Genomic DNA, 22,689 nt, shown 5'->3' on the forward strand with positions numbered 1-22,689 from the left:
TTTGTTTACTGTGCAGTTCACTGATTGGGGTGGACTCTTTAGTTGGGGAAGCTTTGATGTCATTATCTTGAGGTCTTTTCTGTTGAGCTGTCAGTTTTCCCAGAGAAGACTTTTCCAGACTCCTTTCTGGGGGATGAAAGACTGGCTACCAGCTTTCTAGGTGCTTAGAGGGAGAGGGTTGGAGAGGGTGATTTTTGACCTTCATTCTGTATGTGGTCACCTGATGTACTGTTTCCTGGTTTCCTGCCTTCATCTGTGCCTGTGTCCATGAGTTCAGATACCCTGTGTTTTACTGGCCCCAGAGAATACCCTTCCAGTGATTTGCTACTGTAAAGACAGGCAGTGGGGAGAGTACCTGGGTTCTGAGTGTCTTCTAAGCAGGCTTTCAACTAGTTTTCCTTATTTGCTCTTTTCTCTGCCTTTCTACTTCCACAAGATACGTCCGTAACTGTAGGTTCCGCATTTGTGGATTCAATCAACTGCGGACCAAAAATATTCAGAAAAAAAATTCCAGAAAGTTCCAAAAAGAAAAACTTGAATTTGCTTTGCACCTGCAACTATTTACATAGCATTTACATTGTTTTAGGTATCATAGGTAACCCAAAGATTACTTAAAGGATATGCATAGGTTATATGCAAATACTACACCATTTATATAAGGTACTTGAGCATCCGCAGATTTTGGTATTTGTGGGGCATTCTGGAACCAATCCTCCATGGATACTGAGGGACGACTGTACCTGTATTTATAATTCTGTGTAAATTGGGTTGTAGCTCCGCTTTCTCCACAGTTTTCTTTGGTGTTATAAGACTCTTGACCTCGAGCATCTGCTTCTTACCTTTCAAAACCTGGATGCGCTCATCACTACTACCTACCATTGTGATTTTATGGTTTAAGGGAAAAAAACAAAACAAAGAAACAAACTTCTTTACTGTTTTTTTTTTGAGGGATTTAAGAGAGAGCAAAAGCAGATGTGTGTGTTTACTCTGCTGTCTTTACCTGGAGCTGATTAGTTATGTTTTAACAGACGTTTTCTATGATCCTGACTTTTTTCCTTCCTATGACTACAGTTGAGAGGTGACTTAATATGTTTGTTAGCTGTATTTCTTTGGTCTACTAGTGTAGTAACCCTATCACAGGAGGAAGTGAGGTGAGGCAGACTTGGAATTTCCTAATGTACTCATGTTAGTCTCAAGTGATCACAGCTGCCTTTTCAACATACCATCCTAGAATCCTGTCAAGGATTGATATTAAGTTAATTGTTCTGTAGTTGGAGAAATCTTTCTTTCGACTATTCTTGAAAATTCATAAAGTATCTTCTGGTCGCTCTCCTATTCCCGCTGATCATTGTAAGGCATCTAATAAGGGTCAGTCTCATTTACAGGTTGCCTTTGTGAGTGGGATGTAATTAGCCTGGGTCAGGAGACTTGAACTCATTTATAGTATCTAGGTCAAGCATATCACCTTACAGGCCAGGAAGCCAAGGTGCCCAGAGATGGAGATTTCCTGATATTGTTTAGGTAAAGAGTTGAAAAACTAGGACTTGAACCTAGATCTCCTGACCTGCAACCAGTGTTCTTTCCATGATACTACACTCTGGGTTCATTCTTACCAAGTTACGTTAGTTTTATTCTATTCCATGACCTCTGAATACAGGTTTAACTTTGGAGAGCCACATTGCAAGTATATGTTGGTCATGAGGGATCTGATTACCAAGGGTTAGTGCAAATAAATGACCTCCATTGGGAAAATTTATCAGCTCATTTCCTATGTAAAGTACCTAAAGAATAGGATACTAAGAATCAATATAAATTTTCTTTAAATACATTCATGTCATAAGAAAGTGCATTTATCCTGCTTCTGTTGTAATCTTTTTAATTTGAACCATTCTGTATTGAACTTCTGTTTAGGCCAGGGTAGTCTCTGCCAGTTCAGTTCAGTTCCCGGAGGATGCCGACTACCTGTACAGCTGATACCAGCCACGGCTGAGAAAATTTTCCTCCAGTCTCTCTTGCTATTAGAATAGTTATTTTCTTGGTTTGTTATACATATCCTCTAAAAATTAGCTTGTGTGGGTATGGTCTCATAGTGGTAACATGTAAAGAAGGCATGTAATTATCTGAGTGAAATAAAACAGGTCTCTCCTATTTATAGAATGGTGTAGTGGGCAGTCTTATACTAGTTTCCTCTTTTTTTCGGTACGCGCGCCTCTCACTGTTGTGGCTTCTCCCATTGCGGAGCACAGGCTCCGGACGTGCAGGCTCAGCGGCCACGGCTCACGGGCCCAGCTGCTCCGCGGCATGTGGGATCTTCCCGGACCGGGGCACGAACCCGTGTCCCCTGCATCGGCAGGCGGACTCTCAACCACTGCGCCACCAGGGAAGCCCTTATACTAGTTTTCTTAATAACTCAGGATGAGTAAAGAAAGATTCAGGAACTTTCTTAAATTAGAAAGTTTGGCCGTGAGCTCTTGTCATTGCTAAATTGAGTTGATGACTGTTTCTTTGTACTATTTTATAATCCTCTAGGGCTAATTTTTACCATTAGCCCTGTGAAACAGCATGGCAGAGCAGAAAGAGTTTATGCTTTAAATTCAGTTATGCTTTAAATCCAGTTATGTTTGGGATCTGCCAGTTGCTACCTGTGTGGTTATTGGAGAATTATTTAAGCTTTGTGTTTCTGAGAATTATTTTAACTGTTTGAGAAGATTAGAAATTATATATGAAGACACTAGTATGGTGCCTCATATTAGAAATTCTATGTGAAGACCCTAGTATGCTGCCTGGTATTAAGTAGGTGATGAATAAATGATGATGGTTGTGGTTATCGTTCTATCTATGCGCAATACTGATTTTTTTCCTTGCATATTTTTTTTCCGATTCTATATTTTAAAAACCATGTAATCTTAAATATAAATTGTTCATCTTTGACAGTGAGAAATAATTGCATTTTTGGGATAATTTGCACCTAGAAATATTTTAAAGGGTTGCTTCAAGAATTTTGAGTCTTGGAAATACACATTTGTCAGAAATTGGGTCAACAGAACTTTGTGTGGAATTGATTTTTAATTATAAACATGGTCATGGTATGTGAAGATATATTTTAATAGTGTAATTAAATATACATCCATTATAGGATTTTTTTTCTTGGACAAAGTGTTTCAGTCATTTTTCCTCTTAATCAAATATTAACTCAAAATTTAAAGCTAAGTCTTTGAACATTCATTTTATACCTAGGTGTCTGTTAGGCTTGAATGGTGTTTCATTGTTACATTTTCCAGTGAAGACTGGTATAGTGATACTTAATTTTAGTTTTAAGGTAAAGGTATAAATTGTTTTTAAATGATTGGACATTTTTAGTACTTCTGGCTGAATTAGTTATGAAGAGATTAAGTTTGTAGCCTTGATGTTATGTCACTTGCATTTGTATTACATCACTTGCTAGGACAACTCCATAAAGATATAGAGCAGGTGGCAGCGGCTTTCTTTTACCACTGAGACCATAGAAACACTGATAGGAAGTTAGTGCAAGTGCTAGGATTAGGAAACCATTCTCCTGAATCAAAGCCAAGTTTTTTTTTTCTTTTTTTTTTCGGTACTCGGGCCTCTCACTGCTGTGGCCTCTCCCGTTGCGGAGCACAGGCTCCGGACGTGCAGGCTCAGCGGCCATGGCCCACAGGCCCAGCCGCTCCGCGGCACGTGGGATCCTCCCAGACCGGGGCACGAACCCGCGTCCCCCACATCGGCAGGTGGACTCTCAACCACTGCGCCACCAGGGAAGCCCAAAGCCAAGTATTTTGTCTGCTGAACCATGCTGGGTGTTACAGGTGAAAGTATTCTTGTGATTAAGTTGCTGTGTAGATTTTCCTGGGGACTGACTCACCTGATATTTAAATCTCTGATGTATTTTAATTTTCTAACCTTTTAAATATGGTTAACGTAAGCATTAGTGATTCATATTTATTGGTATGTTTTCCTCCTCTTCTCTTCTGCCCTCCACTTCCTCAGGATCCTTAGGCACAGAACACTAGCTTAGGTGATATAAGAAAAGTTAGTCTTCTACTTGACTTTTCTGATTTCAGCTGCCCCCACTTAGTCTTATTTAGTTTCCTTCTTTGATATTTATTTAAAAATTGATCTTAGGCTTTCTGATTAAAACATAACATACACACACACTGCTTTTATTTGAGGAAACGAACTTCTATGATAGAAAAACAGAAACGATGTGAACAGACAACTAAAGGGAAGTAGTACTACTACACTAGTACTACTAGTAATGAACCAGTATCATTTATATTTTTTGCCATGTGCCAGGCACTGTCCTAAGCGCTTTCTGTATATACTAACTCATTTAATCAACTCTCAATACCATTATTCTCATTTTACCGGTAAGGCAACTGAGAGACAAAGATTAAATAATTTGCTAGGTACTTGCTACTTTCAGCTAGTAAGTACACAGCTGGGAATCAAACCCAAGAAGACTGGCCCCAGGTTACACTTCTGATCAAATATATGATAATAATTTCCTCTTAGTAGAATGAACACTACCAATTGGTACAAGGGCATATCATTTTATTAAATCAACAGGTATTTTAAAAGATATGCAGTTTGACAGGAGGTTATTTGTATGGGTGAGACTACTAAAAAGCAGTGTGGTAGCATTCTTTCATGAGTCCTAAAATATTTGTATTCTTTGGTAATTCTACAGCAAGCAATCTCTCCTAAGGAAAGTAATCAGGAAAATGATGTTCAAGGATGTTCACCAATTATAATAATTATAATAGTGAAATAGGAAGATTGTCCAGTTGTTATGGAATAAATTTTTTTTTGAGAAAGCAAACCAAACCATCAATTTTTAATCAGATTATTATATTAGACACTGCATGATATCAATGTGTTTTAATAGAGATTACCAATTAAATTCAACTATTTGTTTTAGCAATTTGCTTTTTTTTTTACATCTTTATTGGAGTATAATTGCTTTACAATGGTGTGTTAGTTTCTGCTTTACAACAAAATGAATCAGTTATATACATACATATGTTCCCATATCTCTTCCCTCTTGCGTCTCCCTCCTTCCCACCCTCCCTATCCCACCCCTCCAGGCGGTCACAAAGCACCAAGCTGATCTCTCTGTGCTATGCGGCTGCTTCCCACTAGCTATCTACCTTACGTTTGGTAGTGTATATATGTCCATGCCTCTCTCTCGCTTTGTCACAGCTTACCCTTCCCCCTCCCCATACCCTCAAGTCCATTCTCTAGTAGGTCTGTGTCTTTATTCCTGTTTTACCCCTAGGTTCTTCATGACATCTTTTTTTCCTAAATTCCATATATATGTGTTAGCATACGGAATTTGTCTCTCTCTTTCTGACTTACTTCACTCTGTATGACAGACTCTAGGTCTATCCACCTCATTACAAATAGCTCAATTTCGTTTCTTTTTATGGCTGAGTAATATTCCATTGTATATATGTGCCACATCTTCTTTATTCATTCATCCGATGATGGACACTTAGGTTGTTTCCATCTCCGGGCTATTGTAAATAGAGCTGCAGTGAACATTTTGGTACATGACTCTTTTTGAATTATGGTTTTCTCAGGGTATATGCCCAGTAGTGGGATTGCTGGGTCATATGGTAGTTCTATTTGTAGTTTTTTAAGGAACCTCCATACTGTTCTCCACAGTGGCTGTATCAATTTACATTCCCACCAACAGTGCAAGAGGGTTCCCTTTTCTCCACACCCTCTCCAGCATTTATTGTTTCTAGATTTTTTGATGATGGCCATTCTAACTGGTGTGAGATGATATCTCATTGTAGTTTTGATTTGCATTTCTCTAATGATTAGTGATGTTGAGCATTCTTTCATGTGTTTGTTGGCAGTCTGTATATCTTCTTTGGAGAAATGTCTGTTTAGGTCTTCTGCCCATTTTTGGATTGGGTTGTTTGTTTTTTTTGTTATTAAGCTGCATGAGCTGCTTATAAATTTTGGAGATTAATCCTTTGTCAGTTGCTTCATTTGCAAATATTTTCTCCCATTCTGAGGGTTGTCTGTTGGTCTTGTTTATGGTTTCCTTTGCTGTGCAAAAGCTTTGCAGTTTCATTAGGTCCCATTTGTTTATTTTTGTTTTTATTTCCATTTCTCTAGAAGGTGGATCAAAAAGGATCTTCCTCTGATTTATGTCATAGAGTGTCCTGCCTGTGTTTTCCTCTAAGTGTTTGATAGTTTCTGGCCTTACGTTTAGGTCTTTAATCCATTTTGAGCTTATTTTTGTGTATGGTGTTAGGGAGTGATCTAATTTCATGCTTTTACATGTACCTGTCCAGTTTTTCCAGCACCACTTATTGAAGAGGCTGTCTTTTCTCCACCGTATATTCTTGCCTCCTTTATCAAAGATAAGTTGACCATATGTGCATGGGTTTATCTCTGGGCTTTCTATCCTGTTCCATTGATTTATATTTCCGTTTTTGTGCCAGTACCATACTGTCTTGATTACTGTAGCTTTGCAGTATAGTCTGAAGTCAGGGAGCCTGACTCCTCCAGCTCCGTTTTTCGTTCTCAAGATTGCTTTGGCTATTCGGGGTCTTTTGTGTTTCCATACAAATTGTGAAATTTTTTGTTCTAGTTCTGTGAAAAATGCCAGTGGTAGTTTGATACGGATTGCATTGAATCTATAGATTGCTTTGGGTAGTAGAGTCATTTTCACAATGTTGATTCTTCCAATCCAAGAACATGGTATATCTCTCCATCTATTTGTAGCATCTTTAATTTCTTTCATCAGTGTCTTATAATTTTCTGCATACAGGTCTTTTGTCTCCTTAGGTAGGTTTATTCCTAGATATTTTATTCTTTTTGTTGCAATGGTAAATGGGAGTGTTTTCTTGATTTCACTTTCAGATTTTTCGTCATTAGTGTATAGGAATGCCAGAGAGTTTTGTGCATTAATTTTGTATCCTGCTAATTTACGAAATTCATTGATTAGCTCTAGTAGTTTTCTAGTAGCATCTTTAGGATTCTCTGTGTATAGTATCATGTCATCTGCAAATAGCGACAGCTTTACTTCTTCTTTTCCAATTTGGATTCCTTTTATTTCCTTTTCTTCTTTGATTGCTGTGGCTAAAACTTCCAAAACTATGTTGAATAAGAATGGTGAGAGTGGGCAACGTGGTCTTGTTCCTATCTTAGTGGAAATGGTTTCAGTTTTTCACCACTGAGGACGATGTTGGCTGTGGGTTTGTCATATATGGCCTTTATTATGTTGGGGAAAGTTCCCTCTATGCCTACTTTCTGGAGAGTTTTTATCATAAATGGGTGTTGAATTTTGTCAAAAGCTTTCTCTGCATCTATTGAGATGATCATATGGTTTTTCCTCCTTCAGTTTGTTAATATGGTGTATCATGTTGATTGATTTGCGTATATTGAAGAATCCTTGCATTCCTGGAATAAACCCCACTTGATCATGGTGTATGATCTCTTTAATGTGCTGTTGGATTCTGTTTGCTAGTATTTTGTTGAGGATTTTTGCATCTATGTTCATCAGTGATATTGGCCTGTAGTTTTCTTTCTTTGTGACATCCTTGTCTGGTTTTGGTATCAGGGTGATGGTGGCCTCGTAGAATGAGTTTGGGAGTGTTCCTCCCTCTGCTATATTTTGGAAGAGTTTGAGAAGGATAGCTGTTAGCTCTTCTCTAAATGTTTGATAGAATTCGCCTGTGAAGCCATCTGGTCCTGGGCTTTTGTTTGTTGGAAGATTTTTAATCACAGTTTCAACTTCAGTGCTTGTGATTGGCCTGTTCATATTTTCTATTTCTTCCTAATTCAGTCTTGGCAGGTTGTGCCTTTCTAAGAATTTGTCCATTTCTTCCAGGTTGTCCATTTTATTGGCATAGAGTTGCTTGTAGTAATCTCTCACGATCTTTTGTATTTCTGCAGTGTCAGTTGTTACTTCTCCTTTTTCATTTCTAATTCTATTGATTTGAGTCTTCTCCCTTTTTTTCTTGATGAGTCTGGCTAATGGTTTATCAATTTTGTTTATCTTCTCAAAGAACCAGCTTTTAGTTCTATTGATCTTTGCTATCGTTTCCTTCATTTATTTTTCATTTATTTCTGATCTGATTTTTATGATTTCTTTCCTTCTGCTAAGTTTGGGGTTTTTTTGTTCTTCTTTCTCTGATTGCTTTAGGTGCAAGGTTAGATTGTTTATTTGAGATGTTTCCTGTTTCTTAAGGTAGGATTGTATTGCTATAAACTTCCCTCTTAGAACTGCTTTTGCTGCATCCCATAGATTTTGGGTCATCGTGTCTCCATTGTCATTTGTTTCTAGGTATTTTTTGATTTCCTCTTTGATTTCTTCAGTGATCACTTCGTTATTAAGTAGTGTATTGTTTAGCCTCCATGTGTTTGTATTTTTTACAGATCTTTTCCTGTAATTGATACCTAGTCTCATAGTGTTGTGGTTGGAAAAGATACTTGGTACAATTTCAGTTTTCTTAAATTTACCAAGGCTTGATTTGTGACCCAAGATATGATCTATCCTGGAGAATGTTCCATGAGCGCTAGACAAAAATGTGTATTCTGTTGTTTTTGGTTGGAATGTCCTATAAATATCAATTAAGTCCATCTTGTTTAATGTATCATTTAAAGCTTGTGTTTCCTTATTTATTTTCATTTTGGATGATCTGTCCATTGGTGAAAGTGGGGTGTTAAAGTCCCCTACTATGAATGTGTTACTGTCGATTTCCCTTTTTATGGCTGGTAGTATTTGCCTTATGTATTGAGGTGCTCCTATGTTGGGTGCATAAATATTTACAATTGTTATATCTTCTTCTTGGATCGATCCCTTGATCATTATGTAGTGTCCTTCTTTGTCTCTTCTAATGGTCTTTATTTTAAAGTCTATTTTGTCTGATATGAGAATTGCTACTCCAGCTTTCTTTTGGTTTCCATTTGCATGAAATATCTTTTTCCATCCCCTTGCTTTCAGTCTGTATGTGTCTCTAGGTCTGAAGTGGGTCTCTTGTAGACAGCAAATATATAGTTCTTGTTTTTGTATCCATTCAGCCAATCTGTGTCTTCTGGTGGGAGCATTTAGTCCATTTACATTTAAGGTAATTATCGATATGTATGTTCCTATTCCCATTTTCTTAATTGTTCTGGGTTCGTTATTGTAGGTCTTTTGCTTCTCTTGTGTTTCTTGCCTATAGAAGTTCCTTTAGCCGTTGTTGTAGAGCTGGTTTGGTGGTGCTGAACTCTCTCAGCTTTTGCTTGTCTGTAAAAGTTTTAATTTCTCCATCAAATCTGAATGAGATCCTTGCTGGGTAGAGTAATCTTGGTTGCAGGTTTTTCTCCTTCATCACTTTAAATATGTCCTGCCAGTCCGTTCTGGCTTGCAGAGTTTCTGCTGAAAGATCAGCTGTTAACCTTATGGGGATTCCCTTGTGTGTTATTTGTTGTTTTTCCCTTGCTGCTTTTAATACGTTTTCTTTGTATTTAATTTTTGACAGTTTGATTAATATGTGTCTTGGCATATTTCTCCTTGGATTTATCCTGTATGGGACTCTCTGTGCTTCCTGGCCTTGATTAACTATTTCCTTTCCCATATTAGGGAAGTTTTCAACTATAATCTCTTCAAATATTTTCTCAGTCCCTTTCTTTTTCTCTTCTTCTTCTGGAACCCCTATAATTCGAATGTTGGTGTGTTTAATGTTGTCCTAGAGGTCTCTGAGACTGTCTTCAGTCCTTTTCATTCTTTTTTCTTTATTCTGCTCTGCAGTAGTTATTTCCACTATTTTATCTTCCAGGTCACTTATCCGTTCTTCTGCCTCAGTTATTCTGCTATTGATCCCTTCTAGAGTATTTTTCATTTCATTTATCGTGCTGTTCATCATTGTTTCATCTTTAGCTCTTCTAGGTCCTTGTTAAATGTTTCTTGCATTTTGTCTATTCTATTTCCAAGATTTTGGATCATCTTTACTATCATTATTCTGAATTCTTTTTCAGGTAGACTGCCTATTTCCTCTTCATTTGTTAGGTCTGGTGGGTTTTTATCTTGCTCCTTCATCTGCTGTGTGTTTTTCTGTCTTCTCATTTTGCTTATCATACTGTGTTTGGGGTCTCCTTTTTGCAGGCTGCAGGTTCGTAGTTTCCGTTGTTTTTGGTGTCTGTCCCCAGTGGCTAAGGTTGGTTCAGTGGGTTGTGTAGGCTTCCTGGTGGAGGGGATTAGTGCCTGTGTTCTGGTGGATGAGGCTGGATCTTGTCTTTCTGGTGGGCAGGTCCATGTCTGGTGGTGTGTTTTGGGGTGTCTGTGGACTTATTATGATTTTGGGCAGCCTCTCTGATAATGGGTGGGGTTGTATTCCTGTCTTGCTAGTTGTTTGGCATAGGATGTCCAGCACTGTAGCTTGCTGGTCGTCGAGTGAAGCTGGGTGCTGGTGTTGAGATGGAGATCTCTGGGAGATTTTCGCCGTTTGATATTACGTGGAGCTGGGAGGTCTCTTGTGGACCAGTGTCCTGAAGTTGGCTCTCCCACCTCAGAGGCACAGCACTGACTCCTCGCTGCAGCACCAAGAGCCTTTCTTCCACACGGCTCAGAAGAGGAGGGAGAAAATGTAGAAAAAAAGAATTAGTAGAAGTAGAAAGAAAGAAAGAAAGAAAAGAATGGAGGGAGGGAGGAAGGAAGGAAGGAGGGAAGGAAGGAAAAAAATAAAGAAAGAAGATAAAGTAAAATGAAATAAAGTAAGATAAAATATAATAAAGTTATTAAAATAAAAAAAATTACTAAGAGAAAAAAAAATGGACGGATAGAACCCTGGGACAAATGGTGGAAGCAAAGCTATACAAACAAAATCTCACACAGAAGCATATGCATACACACTCACAAAAAGAGGCAAAGGGGAAAAAATCATAAATCTTGCTCTCAAAGTCCACCTCCTCAATTTGGGATGATTGGTTGTCTATTCAGGTATTCCACAGATGCAGGGTACATCAAGTTGATTGTGGAGCTTTAATCCGCTGCTTCTGAGGCTGCTGGGAGAGATTTTCCCTTTCTCTTCTTTGTTCTCACAGCTCCCAGGGGCTCAGTTTTGGATTTGGCCCCGCCTCTGTGTGTAGGTCGCCGGAGGGCGTCTGTTCTTCGCTCAGACAGGACGGGGTTAAAGGAGCCGCTGATTCGGGGGCTCTGGCTTACTCAGGCCGGGGGCAGGGAGGGGCACGGAGTGTGGGGCGAGCCTGCGGCGGCAGAGGCCGGCGTGACGTTGCACCAGCCTGAGGCGCGCCGTGCGTTCTCCCGGGGTGTTGTCCCTGGATCCCGGGACCCTGGCAGTGGCGGGCCGCACAGGCTCCCCGGAAGGGGTGTGTGGATAGTGACCTGTGCTCGCACACAGGCTTCTTGGTGGCGGCAGCAGCAGCCTTAGCGTCTCATGCCTGTCTCTGGGGTCTGTGCTTTTAGCAGCGGCTCGCGCCCGTCTCTGGAGCTCCTTTAAGCAGCGCTCTTAATCCCCTCTCCTCGCGCACCAGGAAACAAAGAGGGAAGAAAATGTCTCTTGCCTCTTCGGCAGGTCCAAACTTTTCCCGGACTCCCTCCCGGCTAGCCGTGGCGCACTAAACCCTGCAGGATGTGTTCACGCTGCCAACCCCAGTCCTCTCCCTGCGCTTCGACCGAAGCCAGAGCCTCAGCTCCCAGCCCCGCCCGCCCTGGCGGGGAAGCAGACAAGCCTCTCGGGCTGGTGAGTGCCGGTCGGCACCGATCCTCTGTGCGGGAATCTCTCTGCTTTGCCCTCCGCACCCCTGTTGCTGTGTTCTCCTCCACGGCCCTGAAGCTTCCCCACCTCCGCCACCTGCAGTCTCCGCCCGCGAAGGGGCTTCCTAGTGTGTGGAAACCTTTCCTCCTTCACAGCTCCCTCCCACTGGTGCCGGTCCCATTCCTATCCTTTTGTCTCTGTTTATTCTTTTTTCTTTTTCCCTACCCAGGTACGTGGGGGGTTTCTTGCCTTTTGGGAGGTCTGAGGTCTTCTGCCAGCATTCAGTAGGTGTTCTGTAGGAGTTGTTCCATGTGTAGATGTATTTCTGGTGTATCTGTGGGGAGGAAGGTGATCTCCGCGTCTTGCTCTTCCGCCATCTTCCCGGAAGTCCTCTGAGTAAATTGTTTTCTTCAAACAGTGAATAGTATGAAAACATTAAGAATTGTTTTTCAATAATAATTAGTAATATATAGAAATATTTATAGTATGTGAAAAGGATATAAAACCATGCAGTATGATTCTAACTTCAAAAAGTTTAAGTACAGAAAAACAGGAAGAACATAAAGTAGGATGCTAATAATTATTTCTGATGTGATTATGGAGAATAATTATTTCTTGTGTGATTAGTTTACTCTTTGTTTGAACTTTTTCATCGGCCAGGTAGTTATTTTATAGCTGGAGGAAATACAATGCTAATAATTATTTCTGATGTGGTTATGGAGAATAATTATTTCTTGTGTGATTAGTTTACTCTTTGTTTGAACTTTTTCATCTGCCAGGTAGTTCTTTTATAGCTGGAGGAAACCAAGTGGTACAAAGGGAAAGCCTAAATGATGCCAATACCAGTTTTTACGAAGAATATTCATTAAAGATTAGATTTCCATATCTCATAATGTGAAAGGAAAAGTTAGTGACTTTCAGACAGTTTTAGTTTGGATATTATTATTTTTGGAGTCATTTTTTAAGTGAAGCTTTTTTGGGGGATTGAAGAAAACTGATATTTTTTTCTTAGAGATGTTCATTATAGTGATTGTTTTAGCACTTTAAATTTGTTTCAGTTATGGTAGTAGAAGATGCAGTTATTTTTCTCCCCTGTGGTACTTGTTTTTTGAAAAACAACTTCTTGACAAAAATTACTAACTTGGTTGTGGTGGGAGGGTGAGGAGGGGGGACTGTGAGTGAGTAAGGATTAAATGCAAGGGACACATGGACTGTTTGGTACAGAATTATATTATGGAATCAGTTTTACTATCAGTTTTGAATACATAGTTGTAGTTTATAGTTATTTAAGTAAGGAATTTAACTTTGTGTTGAAACATCCTTGAAATTTAGTTCCTTTTAAACCTAAGATTTAAAAATTTTAGAATACAAATCCATGTAACAGAATAAAGACAGAGGATCAGCTGTCAGCTGGTTTAAAGTTACCATGTTTTAAAATGTGTTTAAAAAACAAAAGACGAAGCTATGTTAGGGAATTGTTACAGAAGCAAAGCTTTTCTGTGTGCTACACGTTAAATAACATGAATAAATTGCTGATAACTTTCCATCAGTTTTATTAGCAGGCTATTTTGGCTTTCATAGTGAAGCACTGTGGTACTGCATACTGTTTCCCTGATTAAAACATATTTAAACTGTAGCTTCTGGATGGGACGAAATTGAGGAAATTCTTCGAAAGAAATTATTTCAGTTCTACAAACTTATTTTTTAAACTCTTACTTCATCTCTAAATATAATTTATGAATTAAATAAGTCATAATAATATAGAAAATTTTATTTATAGGGACTTTCAAGTAAATTTTAGTTAAAAAAATGGTTCAACAGGAAATAATGACTCTGTTTGCTGTATTTTGGTATTTAATATAAAGAGCTATGTAAAAATCTTGATAGGAGGAAATGAGTTGTTTTCCCCTTAAAAAAATCAAGGGTTGACATAAATTTTTCAGTGGAAGAAATCTTACTATATGAGGTATACTGTAAATATTTATTTTAGCAAATTTATTTATCTGTATGGAAGCCTGTTTTTAGTATTCAGTAAAAAGAACAGTCAAAACTGTTGTAATTTTCTTTACTTTTTCCAGGCTGAACTCACAGGAATCAAATGGCGTAGGTACAATTTTGGAGGGCATGGGGACTGCGGACCCATAATTTCAGCCCCAGCCCAAGATGATCCAATCCTGTTAAGTTTCATCCGCTGTCTGCAAGCCAACTTGCTGTGTGTATGGCGTCGTGATGTCAAACCAGATTGCAAAGAGTTATGGATATTCTGGTGGGGAGATGAACCCAATTTAGTGGGTGTAATACATCATGAACTACAGGGTAAGTTTTTTGTTTTTTCTTAAAAATTAATTTGCATTGTATATTTTTGAACAGTGGTAAATTCTGAAAAGGTTATTAAGACTTGCTGAGAAGAAAAATTCGAGTGTTTAATGGGCTGTGTGTCAAAGGAACATCCTTACTCTCACCCCTCTTTTTTCCATCCCCGGTTTTTGAAAATTTTCTTGTTCCTTCTCAGTCATGCTGGGAATCAGAACCTTGTGAGCCACTCCTATTAAAGGAAAGTATAGTGTCCCCTGGGTGTTTGGGTTGGGATTGAGGCTAAAATCCATTGTTTTAAAATGATAGTGAAATGTGCTAAAATCCATTGTTTTACAGTGATAGTGAAATGTGAGTAATTAACAAGTCAGTGAAATGAACAGAATTGTGTTTTTTTGGACTGTTGCTGTTATGGTTTATTGCCAGATGAACTCTGGTGGAAAATTGTAAAGTGATAATAGAAATTTAGTGCAAGCCTTGTTGGACAAAATTATGAGATGACATTGGATAATATTTTGAAGAAAGATTTATGTAAAGAACCTACTCCGATTTTGGCATAGCAAGTTTTCCTGTGTTTTGTTCCTGCTTTTTATGTAGTTAGGTGATTCCAAGAAATATTTGCTCCAATGCAGCCTAATTTTTAGCTTCAGATTACATCTGATATCTGGAAGTTTTGAACTAATGTAAGTTTCATTATTCTGAGCTACTTTTTGTATTTACCACAGATTTATAACCAGAGGAAATTTTATCAATATTCTTTGAATTTCTAGTAAAACTTTCCACCTCTTCACCTAAATCTTTCTATCTAGTATGCTAAAGAATTTTTCTAAATCAGGACTAATTCTGATCTTTAGTTAGGGTAGGGCATTAACTGTTTTTGACTTAGTCTCCTTGAGCCAGCTTTTATTGTGTCTAAATTACTCTATATTTTATTAATTTGTGGTTGAAAAATTTCAGATAGTGTTTGAAATGTTGTGTTACTTCATATTGTTTTTAAAAGAAGGATTGAAACTAACTTTAATGTATTTGAGGATCTATTCCAAAGCGTTGAAATTTGCCTAAAGGATTTCCTGCCAACTTCTGCCTGACACCTTCCTAGCTTTTCTTTACAGCCATTTTTGATCTGTGATGTCTCCTGCCACAACAGCCAGAGGGCAGTAAACCACAGTGGACTAACTGAGCTGTTTACTTTATGGCCCATTTGTTCAACTCAAACCTTTCTCCTATAGTTTTTAGCGTATTTGGTTTATAAATATAAGAATCTGTTCTGGGTAAGATTGCTTACTTAGCTGGTTAGTCAACAATATCTCGGAATTATATGCATCTCAAAGCTTATTTCATGTAGTTAGCAGTGAACTCAGGTAAAATTAGTTTTAAACATCTGGTTTCTGGTTATCAGAATTTTAAAAATAAAATACCTCCTGAAAGATACTTATAACATTTATATTTGTCCATTAAGTATCAAAACATATCTTTTTGTTCTTTAAAAAAATTTTTATACATGTGGTAGAGGAATATAGCATTTTTGTTTGTTTTATTAATAGTTTCATTTTGTGTGATTGTTTCCGACTCTTAATCTCCTTCCATTTTTCTATTCCCTATTGATCCCTTATGTTTTAACTTCTTGGTCTGGTCTTTATTTGTTGGCAACACAAATCATCATTTTACAGTGATGATGAAACCAAACCCAACGGTTATTTACGCTTATTTAATTGATGTATAAAGTTATTTTTCCATACCAACAAAGCACAGGATCAGTGTTTTTAGAAATAACTTATTAAGTTATTGTGTTATTTCTCATAGATTTTGTTACTGAGTTAACAAAAAGATGTAGGCAGTTTAAATATTTTATAGCTGCTTTAGATTGCATATGTAGATTCGTCAGTGTATTGTTTTCGTGGTAAAGAATTAAGCAAAGATTAACTTCTTTTAAATTGTTTTTATAAATTACAGAAATACTGCATTTTAATTAGAAAATTAGGAAAGTAGAACCACTAAAGGAAGAGAACAAAGAAACAAAAATCCTAAAGTCCAAAGCAGAGTTTTAATATTTGGTGTTTCTGTGTGTAAATGAAAGTGGTATTGTACTGTTTTGTAACTCAGGCCTTTTCACTTAACAGTATCTTGTGAATGTTTTTGCCTCATAATGATTACTTTTTAATTTTCTTTCCTTTTGAGTCTGAAAACGGTGTAAACTGTTTATTTTTTTGCGTGCCACCAGGGAAGTATTACAGTGATGGAACAATCATAACTTTGTTAAGTACATCTACCCTTTTTAATTTGTTGAATTTGTGAAAGTTATTAGATTGAAGCAAATGATCTTTTCTGTAGGTAAAAGTGGTTGTAAAGGATAGTTTTGTGTTTCAACCTAATATTAGAAAATACTTGAAACCTAATTAGAAAAATGAGTGGCATAAGACAACTTTGTTTCAAGTGAGGGAGAATATGACAGGCAGAGCAATCATGAAAAAAGGATACCAGGGGAATATTTTAATTGGTAGTCTTACACATTGAGGATACTTTGCAATCTATTTCATTCTCTAGTATATATGAGTCATTTCATTTTGGCTAAAATAAATTTTATCAGAATCCTTTAATATTAAGATGATGGTACTATTATTTGTAGCATTCTCTTTTTTAGGGACATTTTACTGTTCTTTAAAATGCTTTTTAGTTATGTTATTAGGCATTTCCCTTTGTTTTTACTGTGTAGCCCAAATAGCATACTATTAAGAAACCTCACAAAGCACCATCTTGGATTTAAACGTGTAAAGTAACCCCTACAGAAAGAGAATAAGCCTATGGCATACACGCAGTTTTATACTAGACTTTTTGTTTAAATGCTTTGAATACCTGTGAAATAGCCTGTGAGAAGACCAAGACACATTTATAACCTGTTCCTGTCACTTGGATAAACACTTTTGGGCTCTTGTTTGGGGAATTGCTATTTATAGTGTATGGCATAGTGGTTCAGAGGCTTGGATTTGAATCCCTGCTCGTTGACTTGCTAGCTCTGTATCCTTGGTCAAGTTATTTAACTTATCTGTGCTTCAGTTTCCTCACTCTAAATTGGGTTATAAGGATAAAAGAAAAGTTAAAGTACTTAGAACAGCACAGAGAACGGTAATCTATAATTGTAACTCTTGCTGCTGCTACTACAATGCCAGCAATTACTCAAACGTCAAAATTAAAACATTTTGGCAATTGGTCCATTCTGTATAACATTCAGTATTTGCTAATGTTTGTCAAATATTAGTTTTCAATGTATACTTTTAGGTTGAAGTAATCATTTTTGAGTTTGTTAATGTCTGGTGGAATAACTGGGAGTAATAAAATATTAGAGAGGAGGGAAGATACCCCTGCTCATAGGAAATTTGTCTAGATTTAGGCTGTAAACGGAGTTTCACAACAAACCTTAAATTATGTTATAAAGAGGTCAGAACTTTAAGATTTGACTCTGTTGGATCCCTGTAAAGTAGATTAGTAACTTAACTGCCTTCTCTGCATAGTGGTATTGAAGGGCACTGGCTGAGCACTGAATATACGCATATTTCCTTCCTTGTGTCCATCCATAAGTACCTGTATCAGCAGGTCCAATTATAGGGGTTTGATGGAATCTCTGCCTTTGATAAGTTATAGTCTAGAAAGGGTATAAGACAAGCACACAAATATGTATAATGCAGAGAACACTGTAAGTATATAAGAGAAATATAGTAGATTGACTACTTTCCACATGAACGGACATTCAATTCCAGGACTAATGCATAAATAAGTGTTCTGTAAACTTACAGCAAGAACACTGTGAGCCCTAGTGAGAAGCCTTCTTGGTTTCTGGTCTGTTTACTCAGCCTCTATTAGGCAAGAGCTGTGATGCAGTCCTGGATATGTAAAATGAGTCCTCATCCTTAAGGAGCTCATAGTCTTAACTGGGGAGGTAGCTGAATGACTCCGTAATTATGATACAGTGGAGTAAGCAGCAACTGATTAAGTTAGGGATCTTGCAGAAGTATCAGATTCAACCTCAAGGGAAAAGGATAGGGAGATAGTGGTGAAGCTCAGAGTTGGTGAGGCTTGAGGTGAGCCTTACAGGATACATATGTTACCTAGGTTGGGACGGAACTTGTCCTAGTCAGAGGAAGTAGCTTTTATAAAAGGGCCTGATGGCCGTGAATGAATTGTGGGAAGGGCAGGTTTGCCCAGAACATAGTGTGTGAGTGAGATAGTTGGGGGAAACTGAAAGACTGGGGAGGTGGGCCATAGTGTGGAGTACACTGAAGCAATGACTTAATCTGATAGATTTTGAGGAATTGTTAGAGGTTTCTGATCAGGAAAGAGATACAATTAGATTATACATAAGATGAATATGGACAGGAAGACCATACTATTTTAATAAATTATTTTATTCTAAGTTGATCTATGAACTTAAGCATTCTGTTTAGGATATAGATTTAGTTAAAAAATACCTGTGACTATATACTGAACTTTATATTGATAGTCTTTGTCAATTTTATTTTATTATAACTTTGCTCTTTTTTTTTTTTTTTTTTTTTTTGCGGTACGTGGGCCTCTCACTGTTGTGGCCTCTCCCGTTGCGGAGCACAGGCTCCGGACGCACAGGTTCAGTGGCCATGGCTCACGGGCCCAGCCGCTCCGTGGCATGTGGGATCTTCCCGGACTGGGGCACGAACCTGTGTCCCCTGCATCGGCAGGCGGACTCTCAACCACTGCGCTACCAGGGAAGCCCTAACTTTGCTCTTTTTGCTTGATTAAATTCTTCCCCACGTTTTTAATTTGAATTTTAGAGAATAATACAGTATGCTAAATTGACTTCTCCTAATCTACCAAACAAAATAATTTGACAGACACAATCTTTTGGCCATTTCATTGCCTGTTAGTCAGTAATGTGAAAGACGTGCAATCTTGAAACCCCAGAATGGTACAGACAGCAAGCACAGACGTCTAGGGGTTGGAGATGGCTTGACCCAAAGCATTAAGAGTCCCTGGCCCAGAAGAAGTATTGTATACAGATTAGTAGTATGTGTGCTTAATAACATTTGTTGAATAAGTGAATGAAACCCATCTTAAATGATTATGACATAGCACAGTTTGTACTCTCAGAAGGTTGACTTATAATGAATACACTTAAAATTTTTAATGATTTGGTAATGTGAGGAGATTGAAACCTAGTTAAAATAAGGCATTATTACTTCTGTTTTTAACTCCCAGTGAGATATAAACATCCATTTTTTGGTATATGTTCTATAAAGAAATTTAGCTGTAAATACCTACTGTCTGTAATTTTAAAATTTAACTTATCTGTGCTCTGCCTTTTCCTTTTGATGATCACAAATAGACATGTAAATTGTAATGGGAATACATCTGTCCACCTCTATGATTGTCCCACTATGAGTATTAGATGATTGTCCCATTATGAGTGTTAGAAATCTTAAGAATTGGCTTTATTATCATTGTAGAGGCAGATTGGCAGTTATTAGCACTTTGTTGTTGTATTAGTCATAAGTATTGCCTTTTTCGATTTTTCAGTGTACTGTCACCTATGCCAGGAGCTGTGGGCCATTGCAAAAACAGCATTAGACATTAGAGAGCTAGGAAAAATGGATCTGGCTTTCTGACATTTACCAGTGTAAGATAATTTAACACACTCTCATACTATTTTTTATACCACTGAACTGATTGCAAGCCTCTGGAAGAAGTGGACATTTTGTAGGGATGGAGAAGGGCTGAAAGAAGAGAGTGGAGAGCCAGTTTGCTATTATTATAATCTGCATATATAGATTATAGTCTGTAATCTCAAATGATGGGATTGATGTAACCTTTGTTTAGATATCTCCAAGGAAGGATCTAACTCCCTCCCCTCAACTTTTTATTTTGAAAAATATTTACACACATACATATATATATACCTTTTATTCTGGCTAAACCATCTGAGGGTAATTTACAGAGTTCATGAATCTTTACCCCTGAATACTTTTGCTTGTAACTCCTTTAAGAATATGGGACTTTTTTTTTTTTAAACATAACCATAATGTAATCATACTCAAGAAATTTAACATTGATATAATTAAATTCTCAACTTTTCAGTCTACATCCTCAGTCTTTTCCCAATAATGCCTTTTATAGCCTCCTCTCCCCAATCTGGTATCCAATCAGAAATCACATGTTGCATTTAGATGTTTCCTCTCTTTAGCCTCCCCTAATTTAGAACATTCCCTAAGTTGTCGTTTTCTGCGGGGGATGATCCTTCAATGATACGGATGTTATTTGAAGGGAGAAGTTGTCCTGTCAAATGTTCCATATTCTAAATTTGTCTAATTGTTTCCTCATGGTGAGATTCAGGTTAAACATTTTTGGTAAGAATATTGAGTAGGTGATGTGTACTTCTTGTGGCATCACACTGTAGGCACATCATGTCAGTTTGTCCCAGTATTGATCCTGCTAAGTTCGATTGCTTGGTTATGGTAGTGTCTGTCAGATTTCTCCAGTGTAAACATACCTTTTTACTTTTGTAACTGTTAAATAAATTTGGGGCAAAACTTTGAGACTCTGATTATTATTTCCCCAATAACTTTTCACTCTGGCTTGAGGAAAAACCTAACTTTGAGCCTGTTTAAAAATAACAGAAAACTTTTTTTTTAATTAATTTATTTTATTTTATTTTATTTTTGGCTATGTTGGGTCTTCGTTGCTGCACGTGGGCTTTTTCTCTGGTTGCGGGGAGCGGGGGCTACTCTTCGTTGTGGTGCATGGGCTTCTCATTGTGGTGGCTTCTCTTGTTGCGGAGCATGGGCTCTAGGCGTGCAGGCTTCAGTAGTTGTGGCACACGGGCTCAGTAGTTGTGGCTTGCGGGCTCTAGAGTGCAGGCTCAGTAGGTGTGGCGCACAGGCTTAGTTGTTCCGTGGCATGTGGGATCTTCCCGGACCAGGACTCGAACCCATGTCTCCTGCATTGGCAGGCGGATTCTTAACCACTGCGCCACCAGGGAAGCCCCCAGAAAACTCTTGAATCATATGCTTTTACAAAAGCAGTTAAAAGTTCAGATGAACACTATTCTTAAGTCATAATAAAGAAGGGTGGTGGGCAGAGGAGAGGAGATACGAAGAAAAACATTCAGGATGTAGCAAAGGCAAACTATGATGGTAAAGCCAGACTTTGAAAATTAATAGCCACTTATTGCTTAGCATACTAAAAAGAGAAGTATTGACATTGAATTTTCTAAAATCGTAGACAATAAAGTATGCACGAATGTATTACCATGTATGTGTATGTTATAGTCTGTGAATTTTCAGTTGATTTTTGGTGATTTCTGGTTATCTTTGACTAAATGAAATGAATTTTAGTCAGCACTGTGAATGGGTTTATTCTCATTTGAAATGAAAAACAATTGCTTTCTGTGAAAATAATGGCCCCTTTACATATAAAATTAACAGGAATGAAATTATCTTTAGGTAAAATGTCATTCAGCTTGAAAATTTCTTCTAAAGAGAAAATCTGATCCCTGACTTTCTACTCTGTTTTTATGTTTTTTTCATTATTGATGGTCCATTTATGATTCATGAAAATTAATCTCTGACTAGCTTGAAAAAGACTTTTTTACATTGTTTGCATTTATTTATTCTTCAGTATACAAATCTGATGATTTTGAAAACAGGTGAATTATATCATTCTACAGCATTCTATATTTGTAGTATTTTATGTATCAACATTTATATGAAGATTTCATCACATGGCATTAATAATTCTTGAGATTGTTAACACCATGTACCTGAAAAGTAAATCCTATTTTAATTTTCATATTTGCTGTTACTTTGTGGAGAATAATATTCAATAGAAAAATACATTTGTGTTTCAAGAGAAACAAGCACTTTGAGGGAAAACATGGACCCAGTGGTAAATGGTAGCTAGTTCTAAGTAGTTATAAAGTAAGTTATTCCTTGTTTTCACTGTTCAGTTTTGAAAGAATTAGTTTGCTAAAGAACTATAAAATGGTAATAGCTTTCATTGTATGATTATCCAAATGATTCTACTGTATAATTACTAAAACATTAGATTTAATAGAAAATTATACATTTTATCCTTAAATGAGAAAGTAAAATACTTATTAAAACTTTGGTAAGCAGTAAATTTATATTATAAAATTATGGTTAAGATCATAATCACTGCAGAATTCTTTCATATGAAGAATAGGAAAAGATCTAATGGATTAGAGAGAATTATTAAGCTAAATGTGCTTGAAATTGAGAGAATAAGCTAAAGTCTTAACTTTTTTTTTTTTTTTTTTTGCGGTACGCGGGCCTCTCACCGTTGTGGCCTCTCCCGTTGCGGAGCACAGGCTCCGGACGCGCAGGCTCAGTGGCCATGGCTCACGGGCCCAGCCGCTCCGCGGCATGTGGGATCTTCCCGGACCGGGGCACGGACCCGTGTCCCCTGCATCGGAGGCGGACTCGCAACCACTGCGCCACCAGGGAAGCCCTAAAGTCTAACTTTTGAATGTAAATAAAATCGATGTGTTACCACAGGCAACTTGCTGAACCATGTAATTAGTTTTTTTCTATGAAAAATGAACCATTTATATAGAGATTGTAGTGAAATAGCATGTAAAGGGCTTATGTTCTAATGA

General features: G+C 37.6%; 1 protein-coding gene across 8 annotated transcripts in view; it reads left to right on the forward strand.

The window, feature by feature from the left end:
• Nucleotides 1-22,689, forward strand: part of MED13L (mediator complex subunit 13L) — a 297,294-nt gene that overhangs the window by 28,743 nt on the left and 245,862 nt on the right. For 4 of the 8 annotated variants that reach the window (XM_089894207.1, XM_022598127.2, XM_022598128.3 and 1 more), the window contains one exon: nucleotides 13,817-14,054. In XM_089894207.1, coding sequence (XP_089750333.1) covers nucleotides 13,817-14,054 — 238 coding nt within the window. Of the gene's footprint in view, nucleotides 1-11,195; nucleotides 11,724-13,816; nucleotides 14,055-22,689 lie in introns of those variants that run through there. The other 4 variants (XM_089894213.1, XM_089894208.1, XM_089894210.1 and 1 more) reach the window with 4 other exon arrangements.

Source organism: Delphinapterus leucas, chromosome 14, assembly GCF_059928025.1.
Source record: "Delphinapterus leucas isolate spDelLeu-1000000601 "Yukka" chromosome 14, BTC_Dleu_Yukka2, whole genome shotgun sequence".
Taxonomy (NCBI): domain Eukaryota; kingdom Metazoa; phylum Chordata; class Mammalia; order Artiodactyla; family Monodontidae; genus Delphinapterus; species Delphinapterus leucas.